The following is a 22,787-nucleotide window of genomic DNA, read 5'->3' as shown; positions in this document are numbered from 1 at the left end:
CATTATAGAAGTCAGGACAAGAGTTACCTGGAGCACCTCCAAGGTGTAGTGGCTCTTGAGTGCTGGCAGGTGGGAAGGGGATCTGTCCAGCTGTGTAGCTACTGTCTGTGTCCAGTTCCAGGTGCAGAATGTGTTGTTTTATGGTGACTGGGGAAAGGAGGCTGGTTAGGTCTATCATCGGAGGTGAGCCCTGCTTAATGTCTACACCATTGACTTTGTTTTAACTCCTTCATACTAGACCTGTGGGAGTGCTGTTTGCAGAAATTTGGTCAGCTTAGATATAAATTCAATTAACTTCCTCTAAACACCAGGTAGTGCTTCCACGTACATGAATGAATTTTACCCTTAAAATGAATCTGTGAAGAAGAAATGATCATTCCCCATTTCCCAGATAAGAGAATGTGTCTCACTGAGGAGCCTGACAAGATGGCTTGGTTACCAAGAGTTGGGATTTAAGCTCTGGTCTCCTGGGTCCAGAGGCCATGCTGATTTCATGTGATCTCAGCTACTTTCTATGAAGACACTGACTTCTGAAAGCTGATGCCAAAGACAGCTCTTTTGACTCTCGACACAAAATTCCTCTCATGTTAATGATCTCAGCTAATTGCAATGTAGTTATCTTTTAAATTAGCCAAGAAAAGACCACTTTTTTACAAAAGGTATTTTAGCCAATATGGGTTCATAGATCTCTAATATCCACAAATAATTAATAAAATAACAGATTCTTTTTGAGAGGAAATGCTTGCTCTCTACTCATCGGGTTGTCTAAATAGTTTGCATTAATATTAAATGGTTGTTGAAAAAAATAACACAACAATGAGCCTTAGCAAAAAACAGATACTTACTGAACACTGACTACATATCAGACACTGGGCTAATAACTTTTCACGCATTGTCCCATTTAATTTCCACAAACTTAAGAGCCATACCCTATTTTTATTTCCATTTTACAGAAGAGGAAACCGAAGGTAAAGAACAATTAAGCAACTTGTCCAAGGTCACACAGGGAAAGGGATGGAACTAAGATTTGACCTCTGTTCTAACATCAGAGCCAAAATCTAAATCACAACGTTATACTATCTTGAAAACTAGCCTAGCTTATTAGTGTGCTGGGCTCCAAAAACAAACAAACAACAACAACAGCAACAATAAAATATTTGATAAGTTCTGGAGAACTGGAGGTGGCAACCATGAGTGACGGAAGCATGGCTGGGGTTGTGAATGGACACATTAGCCTCGGGGGCTGGCCCTGGTCAGGCACTATGGATGGAGGGGCTGAGGCTGCCTTTGGGATGTTCAAGTTAAAATGGAAAGGGGGCCTGTTTTAGTGCATGAACAATCAGCTACTGGACAACATACCTGCCACCGAGTGCCACTGTCCATCACACAGAGACTGCTTTGGTGTGACCGACGTTGAGGTCCCACCTGCCCCACTGTCCATAGAGGCCGTGACCTGGAACACACATGCATTTTCCTATTTCCTTCAGGAAGGCAGGTGGAGCCGACCTTCCCCTGCCATCTTCCCTCCCCATACCGGGCCAACTGACAGCTTAAGGGCACATTAGATATTGGCCCTCCTCCGCTTTTGAAGCATTTGACCACATGGGGTCCAATGCTTCCAGAGATCTCTCTGCTGCATCCCTTCCAGGCAACTATAAACCAGGGTGGACCCTGGCCTGAAGTCGTTGCCAATGGCAATGAGTTGTTCCCTTCTAATCCAAACCCCGCCCCCATCAGCTCAACTCAAAGGTTACTGATTGGAATCCTCCTTAGCAATTAATGCGTGACAGTGGCTCTGTATGGAAGGATATGTGAGATGTGGAAGGCAAAGCTACTGGTGGAGGCCTACAGCCTGCTGCAAGGGCCAGCCAACTGTAATAGTTCCATGCATGGCAAGACTTTAAACAAGCAAAATGATTGAGTTTGCTCTGGGCACGCATCGGGAGCCAGGCACGCAGTCTGTTTTGTGCAGAATCCCACATTCCTGCTTTCTAAATCAGGGTCTCCTCCAGGATCTTCCAAGAGTTGAATCAAGGGGAATGAAATGAGAGGACTAAAATAAATGTGTTTATAAATAATTTACATTTAATTTGCATGTAGCTAGATGGGACAGCCTATTCACAGGCAATTTTTGAGCTAAACAATGTCACTGCTATTATGAAGGTCATCGGGTCTTGATTTGTTTTCCTGAGAATAATTCCCTCCCAGAGACTCTCAGTAGAGACTCTCTCCAGCTCCTCCTCTGAAAAACCAGAATTGTCTCAACCACCTTGCAAGTGGATAGTTACTTGCTTTTCTGGGCTACCAGAGACCTATTCAGACTTAATTAAAGACTACAATAGAAAGTATTCTAGGAATTTTGGGCATTTTATTTTCTTCTGGGATTCTTTTCCCCTCACATTTAGTAAATTGTGGAAGGATGGAGATGAAAGAAAATGGCATATTATATCAATCTTTCACTCGAGGCCTCAACTAAGGGTCTTCCTAGAAGAATCTGGTTTTAAAGAGACATCTTTGAGAAGGAAAGAGATATAACTGGGTGGTGGAAAATAAGATGTTGACTCAGGCCTGTGAGTGATGGAAAAATGAGGCTGCAGAGATGAAGAAAGAATCTGTAAGAATTGAGTATATGGCGATTTCTATAATCTTGACAAAAGCCTTAAGATATAAGAGTTATTATCTACATTTTACAGATAAGTCTGAAAGAGCTTGAGTAACATCCTTAGGACCATATAACCAAGTGCTGGACCTGCAATTCAGCCCGACTTGTTTGAGTTTTCCCAGTTTTAAAAATTAAGAACAGAAAACATGATGATAAAATTACTTGCTAAAGGAAAATGGTAAGTTAGCACTGAAGTCAAGGCTCTTAAATACAAGATGGGATCCCATTCTCTACTACAAACTTGACCCGCTGTGGCCTCCAGACATTGAAGCTGGTTTCTACAGACCCTCCCCATGGCATCAGACTGCTACACACCTTTCCTGCCTCCAGGTAAACACATAAGTGCTTCCCGGGCTGACTTCCGATGTGTATTAGGATCCCAGTGAGACTTCTTGGGCGGATGCTGAAAACAAGCTTAAATTCTGGCCCCAACAATACAGAGTGAGCTTTCAAAAGAGAAACAAAGCAAAAGTTAAAGCATCACCATGAAAGAAAACAGGATACAGTTCTTAAGATGCAAAGACTTAAATTCTATAGAACTGCTCCTTACCCAAGACGACATGACCTCCTTCTTCGGAGAAATAAATGCCTTTCTCCAAAGGACCACCCAAGCAGGAAGACACCCCGAAGCTTGAAGAAGGGGTATACAAGGGTTTTGAATCCAGCTGAAAGTTCTTCAGGCATCCCACAAAGCTGTTTGTGGGGAGGCTCTGCAACCAAGCAGAAAAGAAAAAGCTCATTACCTACACCTCCAAGAAAGGCATGGGTAGCCAAGGCGAAGGGCACTGCAGCTTGTCAGCAAAAGGGGGAAGGTAGGTAGGGATTCATTCTTCCTGCTTCCAAGTCAGGTTCTTCAAACTCAGGTTCTAATAGCTGTTCTATTTGGCTCTCTGCCCAGAGTGCCAAGAAAAACCTGTATACCAGATGTTGGGTGGGTGGTCGAAGATTGCAGGTGCCACCAAAAAAAGTGGTGTGTGTGCAGGAGGGCGGGGTAGTGCAGGTTGCTAGCTTGTGCTAGAATAAGAACAGGGAAGGTTGACCTGACCCTGGTCCTCACAGATGGAGCAGCAACAAGGGAAATTTCCACCTTACAGTTCACAGATTTCACCGTCTCTTTGCAGATACAAACCACTTCTTAGAGTTCCATGAGGCAGTGTGATAGCTTACTGCAGGGCAGCTGACAAAAATAAAGAGGCCAAAATGTTCCCAAAATAATAAAATGCAAAAAAAATCTTCCTACATTGTTGGGCTCAGTGCACCACCACCAAGTCACGAATGCTGCAGAGTTAAAATAAGACACAGTGTGCATTGACAGTGGGCTTGCGTGGAGCCCCATGCCTGCCTAGAGCCGGCTGGAACAGGGGACTCCTCTCCTGGGGCCCAGGAACAGGCTTGTGGGGTTTTGTGCTCTCCTATACTATACACCAGGTGTGTTCTGCCTGTGCATTTTCCTGGGGAGGACTGTAAATTTCATAAAATTCTCAAGAAAGTTTGAGATTCACCGAATAAAACTCTTGGACTCCCTTCTAGAATGAATGCCTTTAGGACTCTGGAATCCTACAAGTCAGACATGGTAATAAAGATATGGTAACTTTAAAAGAAAATGGTGGCCAGGCACAGTGGCTCACACCTGTAATCCCAGCACTTTGGGAGGCTGAGGCTGCTGGATCACCTGAGGTCAGGAGTTTGAGGCCAGCCTGGCCAACATGGTGAAACCTCGTCTCTACTAAAAATACAAAAATTAGCCAGGTGTGGTGGCAGGTGCCTGTAGTCCCAGCTACGCAGGAGACTGAGGCAGGAGAATCGTTTGAACTCAGGAGGCGGAGGTTGCAGTGAGCCGAGATCGTACTACTGCACTCCAGCCTGGGTGACAGAGCAAGACTCCAACTCAAAAAAAAAAAGAAAGAAAGAGAAAATGTTGATGTGATAAATGCACATGGTGCCAGCATCAACAGTAAACTACTGATTGGATTCCCTATGAAACTTTTAGTTTCTTAAGATTTGTCATGCTACACAATGAAAAAGCTGTGTCCTAAAGCTAGGACTCCCCAGGATGGGCCAGAACCCAGCATTGATCCCTAAGGGCTGACTGCAGTGCCAGTGTTCAGAGGCAGACACTGATCGGATGTCGCCTGCTCCTGAAAAGGATATGTGGGAGGGCCCATGAGATGGTTTATACCCTCAGGTTGAAAGAAGGCTGCAAAAAGAAACTTGGTCTGTAAAGAGTATTGTAAATGGGGTGCTACTATTTGGCCCAGATGTTACATGCTGGGTGTGATTAAGGTGGTTTGAAGAGAATTTATCCAAAGCCAAAGAATACCCAAATCCTGCCCCATCCTGTGATTTCTCTGAGTTGAAAATAGGGGCCGGTCACGGTGGCTCATGCCTGTAATCCCAGCACTTTGGGAGGCCGAGGAGGGCAGATCACGAGGTCAGGAGATCGAGACCATTCTGGCTAACACGGTGAAACCCCGTCTCTACTAAAAAATACAAAAAATTAGCCAGGCGTGGTGGCAGGCACCTGTAGTCCCAGCTACTTAGGAGGCTGAGGAAGGAGAATGGTGTGAACCCAGGAGGCGGAGCTTGCAGTGAGCTGAGATCGTGCCACTGCACTCCAGCCTGGGCAACAGAGCAAGACTCCGTCTCAAAAAAAAAAAAAAAGAAAATAGGAACAGAGGTTGAGAAAAGTAAACATTAACAATGAGAATCCTCCTTAGCAATTAATGTGTGGTGTATATTATATATATAATGTGTATTATAAATAATGGATAATATGGTATGTATTTTTATGAAATATATATAAGTTACTGCATATAGCAAAGCAAAGTAATACTCTGTTGCCTGCTGGGGTACAATAAATATACTTTATTGTATAACACTGGAGCTCTGGCCCAAACCCCAGTGCAAAACCCAAGAGGGCCAGGCTGAGCCCTGGTCAAGGCTAGGGCAGCCTAAGCAGCTAGCATCCAAGCTGGTGGAGAGACCTGCTTTCATTATGCCCATTTCTAGGCCTAGATTTGAGCCCGGGGCTCTTTTTTTCCCACTGCAAGCAAACATCACACCAAAATGTGCCACTGGGTCTGGAGGAAAAGGGCAAAAATTGCATTAAGGCGGAGGACAGTCCCTAGACCTGAGCTGTTGATAGGCTCATCTTACTTAACTTTGTGGGGTGGGGGGAAAGGCAAATCTGAGACAAGAAAGACAGGTGCCCAAGGCTGCCTCAAGTAACCCTGGTGCAATTAACGCTGTGGCAGGGGGTAGGAGAGAGGAAGGGAGAGGGCACTCACAGAGCTCAGCCCTGGGGCTGTGGCCCCATCAGAGCGCCCCATCAGAGCCTTGAACTTGACAAACCTAGAAAAGCACCCCTCCTCTCTGGGGACAGAGGGAGTCCCAACTTTCCCTTCATCTGGCATTCCCAAGATGGGTTTTTGAGATAATTTTGTTATTTCAGACATCAAATAACATTAAAACACATATTCCATTATTAAATTATTCCTTTTTCAATTCTCTTTCTAGCGTTTGGACGAGGACAAGGAACAGCTTTTGGCTTTGTGCTAGTATGTCTTAAACACCCTCTTGATTACGTGTTAAGCACCTTTTTCTCCAAGCAAAGAACACATAGGTCACACTACTTAGTTTGACATTAACAGTGTTTGGTTTTCAAATGTTTATTTCTCAGGGTTATCTATTATTTACGGTAAAGAATATTGGGTTTCCATTTATGGGAGAGATAAAAAGATCCCATAGAAGCACATTTAAAATAAATAGTTTGATGGAGAGAAAACAGTTAAGCCAATGTTTTACCTTATGGCAAAGATGGTGAAAATGGCACAAATTACTGTAATTTGAAACACATTATGTTAACCAAAAAATCTCTGTCTATAACCTAAAACCTACGTTTTTGCATTCCCTGGAGGAGAAGCCAATAGATTCAGGTTTAGGAAGTGGTAGAGAAGCTCTATCTTCACCCTTTCAGGGTCTGCGTCTCAACCTGCACCTTAAAAATGAAGGCTTTGGGTTAAGAAATGGGCACTTACTCTATGTGGTTGTGAACATTAATTAGATCCTTAAAAATCATTTAAAGTATTTTGAGATTCTCATATGGTGAGTATTTTGAATATCTCATACAATTATGCCTATAATATAAGGTGAATTGTTTCTGTCCATGGCTCTGAACATAACTATTTACCTTTGGTTTCCCTGATGGAGGTGATCCCAGGTAAACTGGCGCTCTGATGCTGATGGTGGAGTTTCCAGGCAAACTTCCCTCCCGGGCCCTCAGTCCATCCACAACCAAGCGCCCCTTTTCTCCATCATGGCCAAACACCACCTTCAGAGTAAGAAAGATACGTGAGTTGTATTTTTACCTTTGACAATTGGTGTTGTATTTTATTAAATATTAGTGGCCAAATTAAAAAAAAATGTTTTCATGCTCCTTCAAATAGCTTCAAAAGATGAGAGATTTTTTCCTCCGGTTATCACTATCACCATCGTTTTGTGAGATTATGTGAAATACTGAACAAACTGAGCTCAAAAGGGGAACTGAAAAAAAAAGGCTGCTTAGAAGTGAACTAATCAAAAGATATTATAGAATTCATCTGGAAACTTACACAAAAGAGAAACAGTTCAAGGCACAGCCACAGGCAACCCCCTCCATGTAACAAAGGGGCAGGGACAGTTTATACAGTGCTGGGGACGGGGGTGTGTTGGAGTCGTGGCACCCTGGGCCGGCCTCTTGGAGCAGGTAGAACGAGGGCACTTCTCTTCAAACAAGAGGAGTGTTTAAACTCTTTGCTAAAATTTCTGATCCCTGGGGTCTGGTGTGGATTCTGCCATCTCATAGGTGTGGTGAAACTATTCACTACGGACACTTCCATTTATATGCCAAGCTGTGACCTTTGGCCTCTACTGCCTGCTGACACCTGGGCTTGAAGGTCTGATAGGCCATTCAACGCTGAGATGTTCACGACAGAAATCCTCATTCTCCCCCAGCTCTGAACTGCTCTCCTCCTGGCCACATCTGCCTCTTCTCCATCTTCATCTCAGTAAATGCCCACTAATGACTCAATTGCTGGCCCCAAATCACAGGATGTGATCTGGACCCTCTCTTCCTCTCACCCTCTATATGTGATCCATCAGCAAGGCCGCGTGGTTCTACCTTCAGCATGCGTCCTGGTGGTCACTTCTCCCGACCTCCCCACAGCCTCTGCAAGCAAAGGCAATAGCAGCCATGTGGGCCCCCTGCTGCTACTCTTGCCCCCCGGCAGTCTCTTCAGCTAAAGAATTAAACAATATATGAATCTGTACATGTAAGAGTTTTATTTTTTTTATTTTTTTTATTTTTATTTTTTTGACAGAGTCTTGCTCTGTCGCCCAGGCTGGAGTGCAGTGGTGTGATCTCGGCTCACTGCAACCTCCACCTCCCGAGTTCAAGCGATTCTCCTGCCTCAGCCTCCTGAGTAGCTGGGATTACAGGTGCATGCCACCATGCCCAGCTAATGTTTGTATTTTTAGTAGAGATGGGGTTTCACCATGTTGGTCGGGCTGGTCTCAAACTCCTGACCTTGTGATCAGCCCGCCTTGGCCTCCCAAAGTGCTGGGATTACAGGCATGAGCCACCGCGCCTGGCCAAGAGTTTTAAGACTCTTTAAAAGCTTTACAGACACTTTCAAATAAAGTCCAAAGTCGGAGCTTGGCCTTCAAAGCTTAAATGATCTGGGCTCTGTCTTCCTCTCTAATTCCATTTCTTATTGCTTTGTGTTTTGTTCATTCAGCTAATTCCCACCTCCAGGTCCTTGTTATTTGCTCTTCCCTCTTCCTGGAACCCCCTCCCCATAACTTCATGTGACTACCACCTGCTGTACCAGGGCTTTCTCTACTGCCTTATTTAAAATAGTCTCCCTGCTCTGTCATTTTCTTACCTTGCTCTAGTGTTTTCTCAAAGCACTTACCAATCTCTGACATTACATTGAGGATTGTTTGCTTATGTGTTCCAGGAAGGCAGCTGAATGACTAAGGGAATGCAACTTGTCAAGTCACTTACATTTTCTGAAGTCCAGTTGCCTCATTAGAGAAATAAATAGGTCCCTTATTGCCTTAAATGGTATTTCTTGAAATCTGGAATGGCTTTAAGCAAGAGCCAAGATGCTAGGGTCATTCCAGGTCCAGAGAGGGGCCTGGAGGCCTGGAAATTGGCCATAAGGGGAAGAAATGGTCCAGGATGAAGGAGTTAGAGTAGGCAAGGGGCATGAGACAGCCTGGGGGAGGGCTGGAGGGGATGGAAGAAGCATCAGTAAGGCCCATCTTGACTTTACTGTCTAGGATGACAGCCATGCAATGTGTGTGCTGCGGCCTCCAGTACTGAGATGCTGGGAACGCAGCGCCTGCAAGCACACAAGCTCTCCCACTCCACGCCCTCATGTCTGGGAAGGATGCTGGGACTCCTATTTTCAGCGACTCCAACAGTGAATTCCACACCAACTGGAGATACTGACACAGCCCCAGCTCTTACCGTGTGCCATTTCCCATCATTGCATTTCTCCTTGCTTTTGATCCTCAATTTTTTCCCATCTGTCCCCAGTGCAAAGACCAGACGTCCTTTTGAAAGATAAAGAGCCATGAAGGAGTTCTTAGTGCCCGTGTGAAACACCAGTCCTCTGGAGGATGTTGTCTGCATGTCCACAGCAAACTGTGACCTGTTGGGAACATCGGCGATGAAGGGAAATAGAGGTGTTCAGCGTTCCTTCGAATCTCAGCACTGAGACAGAGGGTGGGGAGCAAACACCCAACCCCCATTTTTCAAATGGATAAGCTAAGGTAGGTACTGATTAAATGACCCGTTTCTCTGGAAACTTTATAAAGCTATTCTATTCCAGCTGTTAATGGTTTTGTTGTATAATTTCCTTACTACATTGGGGAATAACATGGAACTTTTGTGGCAAACTTAGCTAGTGGTGTAAGTCCCAGCACATGGCAAGAAGAAACATGTCTGAATCTTTTATAAAAAGTCCATGTTTTAAAAAGTTAGGGTAAAATACGCTAACCTAAAATGTGCCATCTTAACCATTTTTAAGTGTATAGTTCAGTACTGTTAAGTACATTCAGATTGTTGTACAATCAATCTCGAGAACTCTTTTCATCTTGCAAAACTGAAACTTGTACCCATGAAACAAGAGCTCCCTAGTCTCGCTTCCCACAGCCCCTGACAACAAACCACCACTCTACTTTCTCTCTCGATGAACACGACTACTTGAGATACCTCATGTAAGTGGAATTGTGGGGGACTTGTCCTTTTGTGACTGGCTTATTTCACTGAGAAGCCTGTACTTTTCAAACTCAATGAATACGCATTCAGTTTTGTATGTACTCGTGGAGAGGGAAGTCGTAGGAGAAGTAGGGGACAACTTGAATAACAAGGATGTGATTTAAGCATCAAAGAAGCCTTTCCTTTCTGTTAGACAGATTTAACCAAAGACACGGAAGCACAGACCCACCTTCTCCCACCCATCTCTACATTTCTTAGACCCTAATACCCTCCCTGTGAAGGAAGAAGAATGAGGCAAATATCATACAGTAAAAGCAGAGTGTGCCAAGCAAGGTGGCTCACGCCTGTAATCTCAGCACTATGGGAAAATCCTAGCACTTTGGGAGGCCGAGGTGGGTGGATCACCTGAGGTCAGGAGTTCAAGACCAGCCTGGCCAACATGGGGAAACCCTGTCTCTACTAAAAATACAAAAATTAGCTGGGCGTGGTGGTGGTGCCTGTAATCCCAACTAACTTGGGAGGCTGAGGCAGGAGAATCGCTTGAACCCAGGAGGTGGAGGTTGTAGTGAGCCAAGATCGTGCCACTGCACTCCAGCCTGGGTGACAGAGCGGCTCTGTCTAAAAAAAAAAAAAAAAAAGCAGAGTGCAAGTTAGTATTCATTTGCATGATGGTTACATGTTCTATGCACATCCAGCTAAGCAAGCTTTACTTTTTATGAAAACTCACACTCATCCATCCATCCACCCATCAAACAAGTATTTAATGAGTGTGGAGGATGCATAAGGTGCAGTGCTGGACAGTAGGAATGCAACGATGGATGTTTCCTTCCTTGAGTGGTTTATGGTGCAGGGGTGCCCTGAGAGGGATGCATAAAGGTGTGCGTGAAAGGGTCGTGGGAGATGCAGATGTCAACAGGCTGTCTTCAGCCATTCCTGTGGCTAACGTCTAAGCAGACACCAGATAGGAGGCATGGGTTCATCCCACTCACAGCGGCATCCCCAGTGCCTATTACGCAGTAGGCACTCGATAAATAGTTACTGAATTGAATTAAATGGTAAATGGGAAATTTGGAGGCAGAAACCAGAAGTGGAAGAAACAAATTATACTGTTAATTCTCTTTGCTTTTTAATTCTGTGAGGCTAAGATGCACATTTATTCTTCAGATTAGCAAGTTTCCTTGAGGGCAATGTTCTTCAAAACGAAAGAGAAATCTATATTTGTTAAATTAAGCCAACCAGATGGTAACACTGCTCAATATTTCTCTTGGTGTGTCTGTGTGTTAGTGCGGAGGTTTGGAGAATGAGGGGTAGCCAAGTTAAGGAGGATATTAGAACGTGCTGCAGAATAGAATGTACTTTCCATATGTGGGCCTGGTGATCAGATTTGACATTTGCTTTCCAGAACTGTTTCCTAAAGCAACTTTCTTTCATAAAAGACTAACTGACTAACACCCAAAAAAAGGCAGCAGTGGATTCAGGTCCCAGTACATGATACTGTAGCTATGACTCTTCATTGCTGGAGGATGGGAGGGTAGGGCAGAGAGCTAAAGAGCATTTTTATACATTCACCAAAGGGGTAAAGCAATGGCACCAGTTTAAAGGAGTGTCAGAACACTGCTAGAATGTAAATCAGAATGAGAACAACAGAATCCTCCAACTCTTACAACTTTCTGAAAATAACTGATTGCTACAACATTTGGGGCTAAAATATAAGTTGAAATTATATTTACTGATTGACTTTTTAAAAAATTTTACCTTTTAAAATGTTACTTTTTCATTAATGATGTACGGTTTAATGTTGGACGGGAAGGCACAGGGGTTGAATCGTCAGAAGTTGGTAACTCACTGCACTGAATGTGTTGAGAGAGAAGCTGCCAGGGAGGGCGGGGGCCAAGCTGATGGAGAGGCCACAAGGGGGAGGCCAGAGGCGGGAGGCTGGGGAAAGGGGCATCCAGGCAGTTTCTTGAAAGACAGAGGTTGGCCGGGCGCGGTGTCTCACACCTGTAATCCCAGCACTTTGGGAGGACGAGGTGGGCGGATCACGTGGTCAGGAGTTCGAGACCAGCCTGACCAACATAGTGAAACCCCATCTCTAATAAAAATACAAAAAAATTAGCCGGGCGTGGTGGCGGATGCCTATAGTCCCAGCTACTCAGGAGGCTGAGGCAGGAGAATAGTGTGAACCCAGGAGGTGGAAGTTGCAGTGAGCCAAGTCGCACCACTGTACTCCAGCCTGGGTGACAGAGTGATATTCCATCTCAAAAAAAAAAAAAGAAAGAAAAGAAAGAGGGAGGTCATTGTCATTAAGGTCAGCTTGACCAAGAGAGCAGCGGTGGGGAGTGGGGCCTCCCCACCAAGGAGTAGCCAGGGGAGGGGACAACAGGAGGGACAATCTCCTCTCCTTCCGCCTTAGCTTCTACTAGCACAGTTTTGGAAAATGAGGGACCCCAAGACTTTCCATGGGGCAGCTGGAGACGTGGAGCTGTCCACACAGGCTTTCTCCTTCAGAGCTTGGCAGTCAATCTCTCTCTGACCTTTACCTCTCTCTGCCTGTGATGCATGCTCACAGCTTACTGAGTGGGCTTCAAGGGCCAGCCTCCTTATAAGCTATGACCTCTCCTCCCTGCAAGAAAAGCATCATCGAGCCCATTTAACTAACAGGAAAATTGAGGTCCAGAGAGAGGTAGCAATTTGCTAACACGCAAGACAGGCATAGAGGGACAGCTTAGGCTTACAGAAGTTAAATGGCATGTGGCAACCATGAAGTCGTGCTCCAAGAGAAGCTGCTGCAGGGAGCACAGTGGGGCTGCCATGCCCTAGGTCTTCAGTGACACTCGGGGGTATTAGAGCCGGGCCATTTATAGCCAACACTGAGCTCTTCTCACAGATGATCTCTGCTTCGGGGCACTGCAGGCACCTGGCTGAGACTGTGTTACAGTCTGTGGACTGCGACCCGAGGCCCTTCCTACCCGGCTCTGTCCTCCCTGCGCCCTCCCCTCACAGTATCTGCAGGCCCACAGCCATCTGTGGGCTCTCCCTGCCTGCCCCCATCTCTGTCCCCTTCTGGTCATCTTTCACAGGCTTCCCCACAATGAACCTCTTGCCCATCTAATCCCATCTTAGTGTCTGTGTCTCAGAGGAGCTGCCCTGGCACGTGGTCTGGAGTCACCCAGCCAGTAAGTGGTGACGCAGGACTGAAAGCCAGATGTTAGAGCCAGCTCCTTTTAGCCCCCCGGGCAATTCTGCCTCTGTGGGAAAGCTGTGAAGAAAAGGTCAGTACCTTTTTATCTATGGCTCCTTCAAATCACCTGAAAATGACAAATCTTATTTTTCTAATTTTTTTCTGACATAATTAATATTTCTGCTCATTCCCGCCTCCCCAAAAGAGGTGCAACTTGTTAGCACAAAAAGGCCAAATGTATTCTCTAAAAATGATCTATCTGGCACTGCGTCTACCAAAAAAGAATGATTTTACTTTCACTACAGAATACAAGAAAAGAAAGGTGATTTATCATGGAAATAAACAGCAGCTTTAGAAAAAAAATGTCAGCCTTATTTTTAGAACACCATCAATTCTAAACCAGAGCTGAGCTGATTGTTTCAGCCTCTGAGAAGTACACTGTCGTCACGTTTGCCTCCAGCTGTTGGGAAAGCACATGGCAGGCAATCACGCTCCCTGTCCTGTGCAGGCCAGCACCTCTTTGCACAAAAATGGTAGTGCCACCTTCATTAGAGAGAGCTGCATGGTGTCATGGCAGTCAGACTTCCCTGAGGTGGAATCGCAGAGTCAGGTTCTGAGCTGGTGCTGGGGCAGGAAAGCTAAATAATACCTGGGTTTCAGCAGCTCCTGAGGAAGCTTGAATAGCAAGTGGCTGGTGGGAATGTCCCCAAACTGGAGGGCTCCATGATTGGCCTGGGTCTTGGGAAGTGGTGAGCAAGCATCTTGCCACACCTTCACGCTCCTTGGGGAGGCCACTGGTGTGTCCTGCAACAGCTGCATGGGAAAAGAGCAACACAATTATCAGGGGAAAGAGTGAAGAATGCTTATCTTGCTAAGTACATTGCTTAATTTTCACCCTTGATCCTAAGTGAGGAATTCAGTAGGGCAATAGAAGGCCTGGTACCATGGAGATGGGAAGTTTCCGCTGAGAGCCCTTCCTGCGGGTCACTGACTGGTATGGAGTGGGCAGAATGGAGAGCTCATTCTTTATTTAGCTCTTTAACCTTTCCCGAAGCCAGATCCTCATAATCCCCTTCAATGCCCTAGTGTGGCTTTGATTTGTGAGCATTTTGCCACCAGGAAGGTGTAAGACAGGGCTAGAAGGCAGAGGGGCTCATTCTTTTGGGGAAAACAAAGTTTAGGAGAGTCTAAATACCCCCCTTTTCTCTCCCTCCTTCTTTGGGGAGCATGCATGTTATTCTCATCTTACACAAGTCTGGGTTCTTCTCTGAAAGCTGCCGCACCTGGGACCAGTGGCTGCCTGGTGCCCCTTTCCACCACTGAGCATTGGAAGAACCGCAGTGTCGCTTGAGGGGGCCAGCATTTGGCCAGTGGCACCGAGACACCCACAGCCTGCCAGTGAAACATGGAACTGCAAATCTGTGGCCACCTCCCCTAACAACCATTCACTTGGGCAACAGGGCAGGTGAAAGGACCAAGATAGCAGAAGAGAAAGAGAAGGGAGGGGACCACATCCTGTCCCCACTTCCACCAGAGTTGACTCATGCAGAGAAGTTTGAACTTTTGAATGGGACTGAGTTTTAATGCAGAAAAACAACCATAATAAATGTTAAATGTGACTAGGAAAATTGTTGGAAGTAACTGAGATTCCCCAGCCCTGCCCCTCTTTTCTCCACCGCAGAGCTCAAGTTCTGAAATGCCCATGCGCTTTTCCCAGGTGCTCAGAGCTCAGTGGGGATCTCCATCAGTCAAAGCAAAGGGTAGGGATTCACCGTACTAGGGGTTGGTTCAGAAATAAACACATCACCCCTCCCTGCTGGCCAATGAGCCCTGAGAGGAAGCTGAAGGTGGGGCTTCTGGTAAATAATTCCATATTAGCACGAAGAGAAACCCAGGCAGAATTGGTGCTTCTTGTGCTGGATGGTGTGGTGCGGATGTGATTCCCAGAAGCACCCAGGTTGGAGCCAAGAGGACCAAGAGGAAGCAGAGCCAACTCCTGATGGGCCAGGCCTCAAGCCTCACCTACCCCTGCATGGCTCACTGTGTGAGATTATTATTATTGTTTAAGTCATTAATTTTGCAGTGGGTTTTCTGATTCAGCAGCTAAAGGCTTCCCAAAAGATTCACATTCCTTCAGGGGTGGGTTTTCTTCCCTGACCCATTTCCTGGATATAGTGCTCAGAATGCAAACTTGAAATCAGTTATTTAAAATGATGCTTGCACGTTGCTGAATGGAGACGTTCTACCGTACCCAACAGAAACTTAAGTGAGTTACTTATATCAGCCAAACCTTGATCCTACTGAGATTAAAACCCAGCCTGGGCTCCTGCCTGGGACTCATACCAGTGGGCCTTGCTCCCTCTCTGGAGTCTTCTCCGTGTGTCAGCAGCATGAGCATCAAGATGAACAGTTTTGAAAGACAGCCTTTGCCACCAAATGTCCCTTAATTCTCTTAATGGCATCATCATCCTTTAAAGCATCCAGGCTCAAAATCTTGGTCCTCATGGACACCCGCCTCCCTGGCCTCTATCATGCATTCGGTTCTCATGTCCTACTCTTCTTCTGTGTGACATATTTTGTTTCCACTCCTTCCTTTTCATTTCTAGTGCCTATGCCCTGAAAGTCAGCCCTCTTTTTTTTTTTTTTTTTTTTTTTTTTTTGCTTTTGAGATGGAGTCTCACTCTGTTGCCCAGGCTGCAGTGCAGTGGCGCGATCTCAGCTCACTGCAACCTCCATCTCCCGGGTTCAAGTGATTCTCCTGCCTCAGCCTCCCCAGTGGCTGGGATTACAGGTGCCTGCCACCAAGCTGGGCTAATTTTTGTATTTTAAGTAGAGACGGGGTTTCACCATGTTGGCCAGGCTGGTCTTGAACTCCTGACCTCAGGTGATTTGCCTGCCTCGGCCTCCCAAAGTGCTGGGATTACAGGTGTGACCCACCGTGCCCAGCCAGCCCCGACTCTTTTGCCTGGATGATTACGGTAGCTTGCCAATCTGACTCCTTGGCTCTAGAACTTTCCTACACCAAACCATCCCACAGGCTGCTACCAGCTTAGTAATCTTTAATCTTTTCAGCTGTTTACAGGACTCGTTTCAATGACGTTACACTGACTATAGAAAAATGTCCAGTTGATGTAGGTCATATGAGGCTTGCCTGATCTGGCCCCAGGGTGTGATTCCAGTTTACCTCTCTCTAGTCTCCTTTCTCCATTCCCACTGTTCACCAGGCTCTCGGGCCTGTAGAGGCCACATGATGTGGCTTGAAGAGCACATTCTTTGTGCTTAAGTTTGAATCTTGTGTTCTTCTTGTGCTTCTGGGAATCACATCCTCACTACACTGTCCAACACAAGAAGCATGGATTCTGCCTGGGTTTCTCTTTGTGCTAACATGGAATTCTTTATCAGCAGCCACGCCCTCAACTTCCTCTCAGGGCTCATTGTCCAGGAGGGAGGGGCCACATGTCCATTTCTGAACCAACCCCTAGTAAGGTGAATCCCCACCCTTCACTTTAACTGATGGAGATCCCCACTGAGCTCTGAGTGCCTGGGAGAAGAGCACGTTCTTTGTGCTTAAGAGTCTTAAGTTTGAACACTTGGACACAGGAAGGGGAACGTCACACACCAGGGCCTGTAGTGGGGTGGGGGAGGGGGGAGGGATAGCATTAGGAGATATACCTAATGTAAATGATGAGTTAATGGGTGCAGCACACCAATATGACACACGTATACATATGTAACAAACCTGCACGTTGTGCACATGTACCCTAGAACTTAAAGTATAATAAAAAATATATATATATAAAAAAAGAAAAAAGAAAAATAAAAATTTAGTTAATATGGAAAAAAAAGAGTCTTAAGTTTGAATCCTGACTCTACCATTTACTGACAGGATGGTCTTTGGCAACTTTTTTTTAACCTCTTAGACACTCAATTTCCTGACCTGTAAGGTTGGCATTTGATTCTGCTCTCAGAGGGGTGTGTTGAGAAGGGAGAGAGAGAGCATGAAGTCAGTCTGGTGAGGATGCATGCAGCATGTCTTGCACCCGTGAGTCCCAGCCACATCCTGCCTCCAGCTTTGGGCTTCTGCTTGGGCAGCAACAATATTCACTCAGCTAAATTCGACCCCCACTCCAGACCCAGTTCCTGGGGTACCTCCTCCAGAAGAACCCTCCTGATTCCCATGGTAGGAAAATTCCTGCCACACCACTCCTGTAGCATCTTATGCCCTTTCATTTAGGTTTTCATTAGCATGCATAGTAATAATAACTAGCATTTAATGCATACTTACTATGTGCCAGGCACTTTTCTAAGTATTTTGTGTTTATTACTTCATTTAATCCTCACATCAACATCATGAGGTATTACCATTATTTATCTTCATTTACATTGGAGCAAATAGACCCAGAGAGAGGTTTAATAATTGCCCAAGATCACATACCTAATAAATGGTAAAGCCGGATGCAAACCCAGGAAGTCTGACTCCAGAGTCCAGTACTTAACCACTAAGCTGTGCTGTATTCTCTCTGCTACTGGGCAGAGACTAATGTCCTATTCCATCCAAACTGGGGGCTTACGCAAAACAGGGGGAAATGAAAGTGTATTCGCTGATGTTTTCCACATTAATAGCCCCAGTCCCACCCTATCTGCTGAAGCCCACGCAGAGACTCCTGACATTCTTCCACCAAATTTCTGCACCTGGGTGTCCTGCAGACTCCTGTCACTCAATACACCACAAACTCCATTCATTCTCTTTTCCTCCAAATACTTGTCCTTCTCCTATCTCCATGGAGAGGACATCCCCATTCATCCAATAACCCAGACTGGGTGCCTCAGAATTATTTTAACTCCTGCCTCTCCCTTGTCTTCCCAATTCAATTATTGTCTGAGTCATGTGTATTCTATCTTGTAAATAGATTTGAATCCATTTGCTCTCTCCAGTTCACCATCACTGGGCTAATTTAGTCTCTCAATAACTTTCAGCCTTACAATGAAAAAGTGAATATATGACTTCAATTTTGATGGGGCAATTCTAAAGATGTTCCCATAATGGGAAAATGACAGCCCTTCTGGATTTATGAAGTATATTTCTTCTTAATAGCATAAAACATGTATTTTATTAGGTATTATCTGTTCATGCTCTCCCAAATCATTGTGCAGTGGGGAAATATTGGTAGAGAAGCAGCACGTGGTTTACATTAAGTGGAAAGTGTGTTGAACAGGAGCACATAGCTCTCAAGAGGCCACGGGCTCCTAGGTTGGAACTCCAACTCACCTTCCACCTGTGGGAGCTTGGGCAGAACTGCTTACCTTTCTACACTGCAGCATAAGGTTATTGAAGGATTTGGTAAGAAAATCCATCTGGAGTGCATAGTGCAGTGCCTGGCAGATCCGAGGTGCCCACTGTTATCCATTAACCATATTAATTGTAACCTCAGACCTGGGAAAGTTACATTGTTGACCTTGAGCAGAGCAAGGAGCTCCTTAAACCCTGATCCTGTGTTCAACTCATCACAATGTTCTGCTCCTCCAAATAAGGAGTTTCATTTCCTCTCAGTCCCTCTGAGTGCTGTACTTCAGAATCACCTGGGGAGCTTCACAAACTACTGATACGCCCACTCCATGAGCATCTAACTTAATTGGGTCGGATGCAGCCTAAGCATTGGGGTGTTAAAGCTCCCCAGGTGTTTCTAGTCTGCAGTCAAGGGTACACCACATTGGTTTTGACAAGGCCCAGATGTATGGGTGTATCTTGTCATAGGAGCTGCACCAGAGCAGAGGGGAGGACTATGGGCAGGAAGAGGAGCATGGCCCTTATATTCTATAGAAAAACATAGGACCTGCTGGGGACACAGCAGAAATGTTAAAACAGCAAGACATCAGCTACAGAAATTAAGAAACTAAGTCATGGTTCTGTTCTGTGAGTGCAAAACTTGCCAACTTTTCATCAAGATGCGAAATACAAGCTAAAAAGAAAACCACTTCGACATTTTGGTGTGATTCAACTGTTGATAATGCATCAGTCCCACTTTATGGATTGGTGAGCTCTCACCCCCTTCCCCAAAATCTCCCACAAGGCAGGCTCAGGGGAATCCTCCAGGGAAGAGTGAAACCCAGGGTTAGGTTTGGACACTTACCTGGTTGATACGAAAAGTCTTGGTCTTGTTAAACCTGGTAGAACCTTTAAGCAACATTAGAAAAGGTGGTTTGTTTAAACTGCAGCCTCCCAGGGACACATCTCTCTTGAGAGAGTTACTGGTCAAATCTAGGACTTCAGGACTCAGTGATAACCTGGAAAAAGAGCAGAAATGAAAGATGCTGCCAAACTTGGACATGTCGAGGAAGACCTGCTGGTAGAGAGAGCTCATTTCAAAAAGTACATGTTTTGGGGATGAAGAGGGGTTGGTTAATGGGTACAAAAATGCAGTTAGATAGAAGGAATATGATCTAGTGTTTGGCAGCACAATAGGGTGACTCAAGTTAATGATGATTTATTGTATAATTTAAAATAGCTAGAGGAGAAGATTTGGAATGTTCCCAACACAAAGAAATGATGAATGCTTGAAATGAAGCACATTCCAGTTACCCAGATTTGATCATTACACATTGTAGACCTGTATCAAAATATCACATGTAACCCATAAATGTGTATTAATACAATTGTTATGTATCAATGATTTTTTAAAAAATTACACATTCTTACGGTCATGGTTCCTAGGGAAACTTTCATCTCCTACTTTAATATCACCTCTAGAAGCCGGCGAGGAGCCCAAGAAACCTTTATTGACTTGGGATTGTGGCAGAATTGTGGGAGGGCCGGGATACTATAGTTCTTTCTTTGAAATGGGTGTCATGTGGAAATACGAACGTAAAATATGCACAGAGGGAGAAGATGGGCACTGGATGATACTGAATGATGGTAAATATAAGGAAATTCAGAGGTGAGTTTATGGAAGGATTTATCTGACTATGAGGAGGAAAAGTCTTGGACAAATTTGCTTTATCTCACGATTCTTGTCCGAGCCTTATCATGGCAGTAAGCTGTTGCTAACAACCCCTGGGCCTTCCCCATCCCTCCCACTTCCTGCTCCAGTCCCTGAATTAGATGTTCAAGGAAGATGTTTCATCAACCAGGAGGGAAATGAGAACTCTAAGCCTCATCCTGGCCAAGGAGGATGGAGCCCTGATGGGTGGGAGGCTCCCTGTCATGGTAGCCTGAGAATTCCAGCCTGAGGTTCATAGCCAGAACCAGGCCCTCTCCTTACCCTGGAGAAGATTTTGCCTCTTATCTAAAAACAATCATTTTGTATCAAAAAAAACATGTAAACACTTGCATGGAAGCCCCAAGAGCTACTCTCTCTCTATTAAATATCACGTTCAACATTGTGGTGATTTGGTTTCCCAGCACAGCACTGATCCATGCAGTTCCTTGGCCTTGAAAACCGTGGAGAGCTGATGAAATCTAATTGCACAATCTTGATTATAATGCAATAAAATTTCAGTGAATACTTTTCAGGGCCATAATCTGAAGTTAATTTTAATTAGGCCTTTTCCAAGGTCACATGCTAACGCTGCTCCTCCAAAAGGAGGCCGGGCCCAGGAGTTTTTTATGGGTTTTTTAATGGGTGTATCTTGCCAAAGATGGCATTTTGAAAGACTGTGGTATGCGGGTCTCATGCAGCACATGTTGACAAAGCTGACTTTGTTAACTGGACCAAAGAGATACCCTTCCCATGGGCAGGCCGTTCTCATCAGTTACCCACAAAGAGAGGATCACCTACCTCTGGACAAAAACATTGCTAATACAACCCTCAAAATTGCTCCCGCCCAGACGCAGAGACTGCCGGGAACTTGAAATGTGTTTTAGCCTTTTGTTATTTCTCAGAGGCTGGTCATCGATGAGAAGCCGTAGTCTGAAAGGGAAGAAAAGCAAATCATGGGTGAGAACTGCTGGAAAAAAGGGCCCTTGCCATGTGGCCAACTCACTGTCTAAGACTCAGATTCAATATTTGTTATCTAAAATAACTAGTGAAACTAGACTTTATTTTTAAAGAGCATTACAACTTTTTTCATGTATTTTCTTTTGCACATCACATTTTTATTAAAATGGGTGTATCTTGCCAAAGATGGCATTTTGAAAGACTGTGTTATGAGAGCCTCATGTACAGAAAGTGCACAGGCTATAAGTGTTCAGCTCAATGAATTTTTGCAACAGAAATACACCAACATTACCAGCACCCAGATAAAGAAACAGAACAGAGTAGCACCCCAGGTACCCTGTTGTGCATTCCCTTTAACCCTATAGCCTCCCTCCCTCTATCCTGAATTCTGATGGAATGGATTAGTTCTTGCCTGTTTTTGAACTTTGTATAAAGGAAATCATATGAGATGAACTTTTATGTGTGACTCAATGTTTTCCACATTATGTTTGTGAGGGTCATTCATGTCATTACATATAGTTCTAGATCCTTCTTTCTCATTGCTATATAGCATTCCATTTTGAATACACCACAATTTATCCATCCAACTGATTTATTTTTTAAATTTTATTTATTTACATTTTATTTTATTTTATTTTTGGTAGAGACATGGTTTCACTATGTTTCCAAGACTGGTCTCGAACTCTTGGCCTCAAGCAACCCTCTTGCCTCAGCCTTCTTAGTTGTTGGGATTACAGACATGAGCCACCATGTGTGGCAGTTTATTTTTTTATGAAGAAATTGATATGGAAAAAGGAAGAAGGACAAGACTTATTAGTGAAGTATTTTTGGTATCAAGGACAAATATTTTGCAAAAAGACACCAGAAAATTCCATTAAACGAAAGAGAGTAAAACTCACTCACAGCTCTGACAGAAGTATTATTCCACTCACCCAGAGTTGTCGCTTATTACAGATACATAATGCAGTAAACCATCCATATACGTCTGTGGAGATTTAAAAATTGGGCTGCTGCTATCGCTGGTGCTCAATTCAATGTAACCATCTTCCAGAGTGACCTGCAGGTTCCTTGTCTGAAATCACCATAGAAAATACCCATCAACTAATTTGCATATAAGGATTATGCCTGTATCTTTACTGAATTTATCATCCAAACCATGTATAAAACAATCAGGATGTTTTGACCCAAATGCTTTGAGTTTGCTTTTTGCTCTAAAGATTATTTTTTGCATATTTGACTCCATGTTTATAAATATAAAAATCTTATGCAAATTATGTCAACACCAATGAATTTGTCAAAATCATTTTTTGGACCTACATTCATTAAGCCAATTTAATTTCTCAATCGACTATACAAAACAGTTAAATCATTTCTAAATTTTTATATTTTATCTTATTATTATTATTATTTGAGACAGAGTCTTGCTCTCTTGCATAGGCTAGAGTACAGTGGCACTGTCCCAGGCTCAAGCGATCCTCCCACCTCAGCCTCCTGAGAAGCTGGGACCACAGGCGCACACCACCACAGCCGGCTAACTTTGTAATTTTTTGTAGAGACAGGATCTCACTATGTTCCCTAGGCTGGTCTCAGACCCCTGGGCTCAAGAGATACTCCTGGCTTGGCCTCCCAAGGTGCTGGGATTACAGGTGTGAGCCATCATGCCCAGTCTAAATTTTTCTATTTTTATTTTTCTTTGGCTGAAGTTATTTCTATCGGATCAATTCGTTGCTAAATAAATTTTACAGC

General features: G+C 44.5%; 1 protein-coding gene and 1 long non-coding RNA gene across 4 annotated transcripts in view; one reads left to right on the top strand and one right to left on the bottom strand.

Annotated features, from left to right (window-relative positions):
- The window catches only part of LAMA3 (laminin subunit alpha 3), a 268,808-nt gene that overhangs the window by 3,568 nt on the left and 242,453 nt on the right, over nucleotides 1-22,787 (bottom strand). For both annotated transcript variants that reach the window (XM_063597229.1, XM_024926324.4), the window contains 10 exons: nucleotides 21,974-22,113; nucleotides 20,883-21,014; nucleotides 19,239-19,392; nucleotides 13,757-13,920; nucleotides 9,174-9,357; nucleotides 6,852-6,992; nucleotides 3,213-3,372; nucleotides 2,978-3,108; nucleotides 1,360-1,453; nucleotides 28-147 (listed from right to left, as the gene is read on the bottom strand). In XM_063597229.1, coding sequence (XP_063453299.1) covers nucleotides 28-147; nucleotides 1,360-1,453; nucleotides 2,978-3,108; nucleotides 3,213-3,372; nucleotides 6,852-6,992; nucleotides 9,174-9,357; nucleotides 13,757-13,920; nucleotides 19,239-19,392; nucleotides 20,883-21,014; nucleotides 21,974-22,113 — 1,420 coding nt within the window. The remainder of the gene's footprint in view (nucleotides 1-27; nucleotides 148-1,359; nucleotides 1,454-2,977; nucleotides 3,109-3,212; nucleotides 3,373-6,851; nucleotides 6,993-9,173; nucleotides 9,358-13,756; nucleotides 13,921-19,238; nucleotides 19,393-20,882; nucleotides 21,015-21,973; nucleotides 22,114-22,787) is intronic.
- Nucleotides 9,334-22,787, top strand: part of LOC117976862 (uncharacterized) — a 63,440-nt gene continuing 49,986 nt past the window's right edge. For both annotated transcript variants that reach the window (XR_004667683.3, XR_010110106.1), the window contains exon 1: nucleotides 9,334-9,478. This is a non-coding gene — a long non-coding RNA (uncharacterized LOC117976862). The remainder of the gene's footprint in view (nucleotides 9,479-22,787) is intronic.

The sequence above is a fragment of the Pan paniscus genome, chromosome 17, assembly GCF_029289425.2.
Source record: "Pan paniscus chromosome 17, NHGRI_mPanPan1-v2.0_pri, whole genome shotgun sequence".
Taxonomy (NCBI): domain Eukaryota; kingdom Metazoa; phylum Chordata; class Mammalia; order Primates; family Hominidae; genus Pan; species Pan paniscus.
The sequence above is the reverse complement of the archived record's forward strand: the minus strand, read 5'-3'. Positions and strand labels throughout refer to the sequence as shown.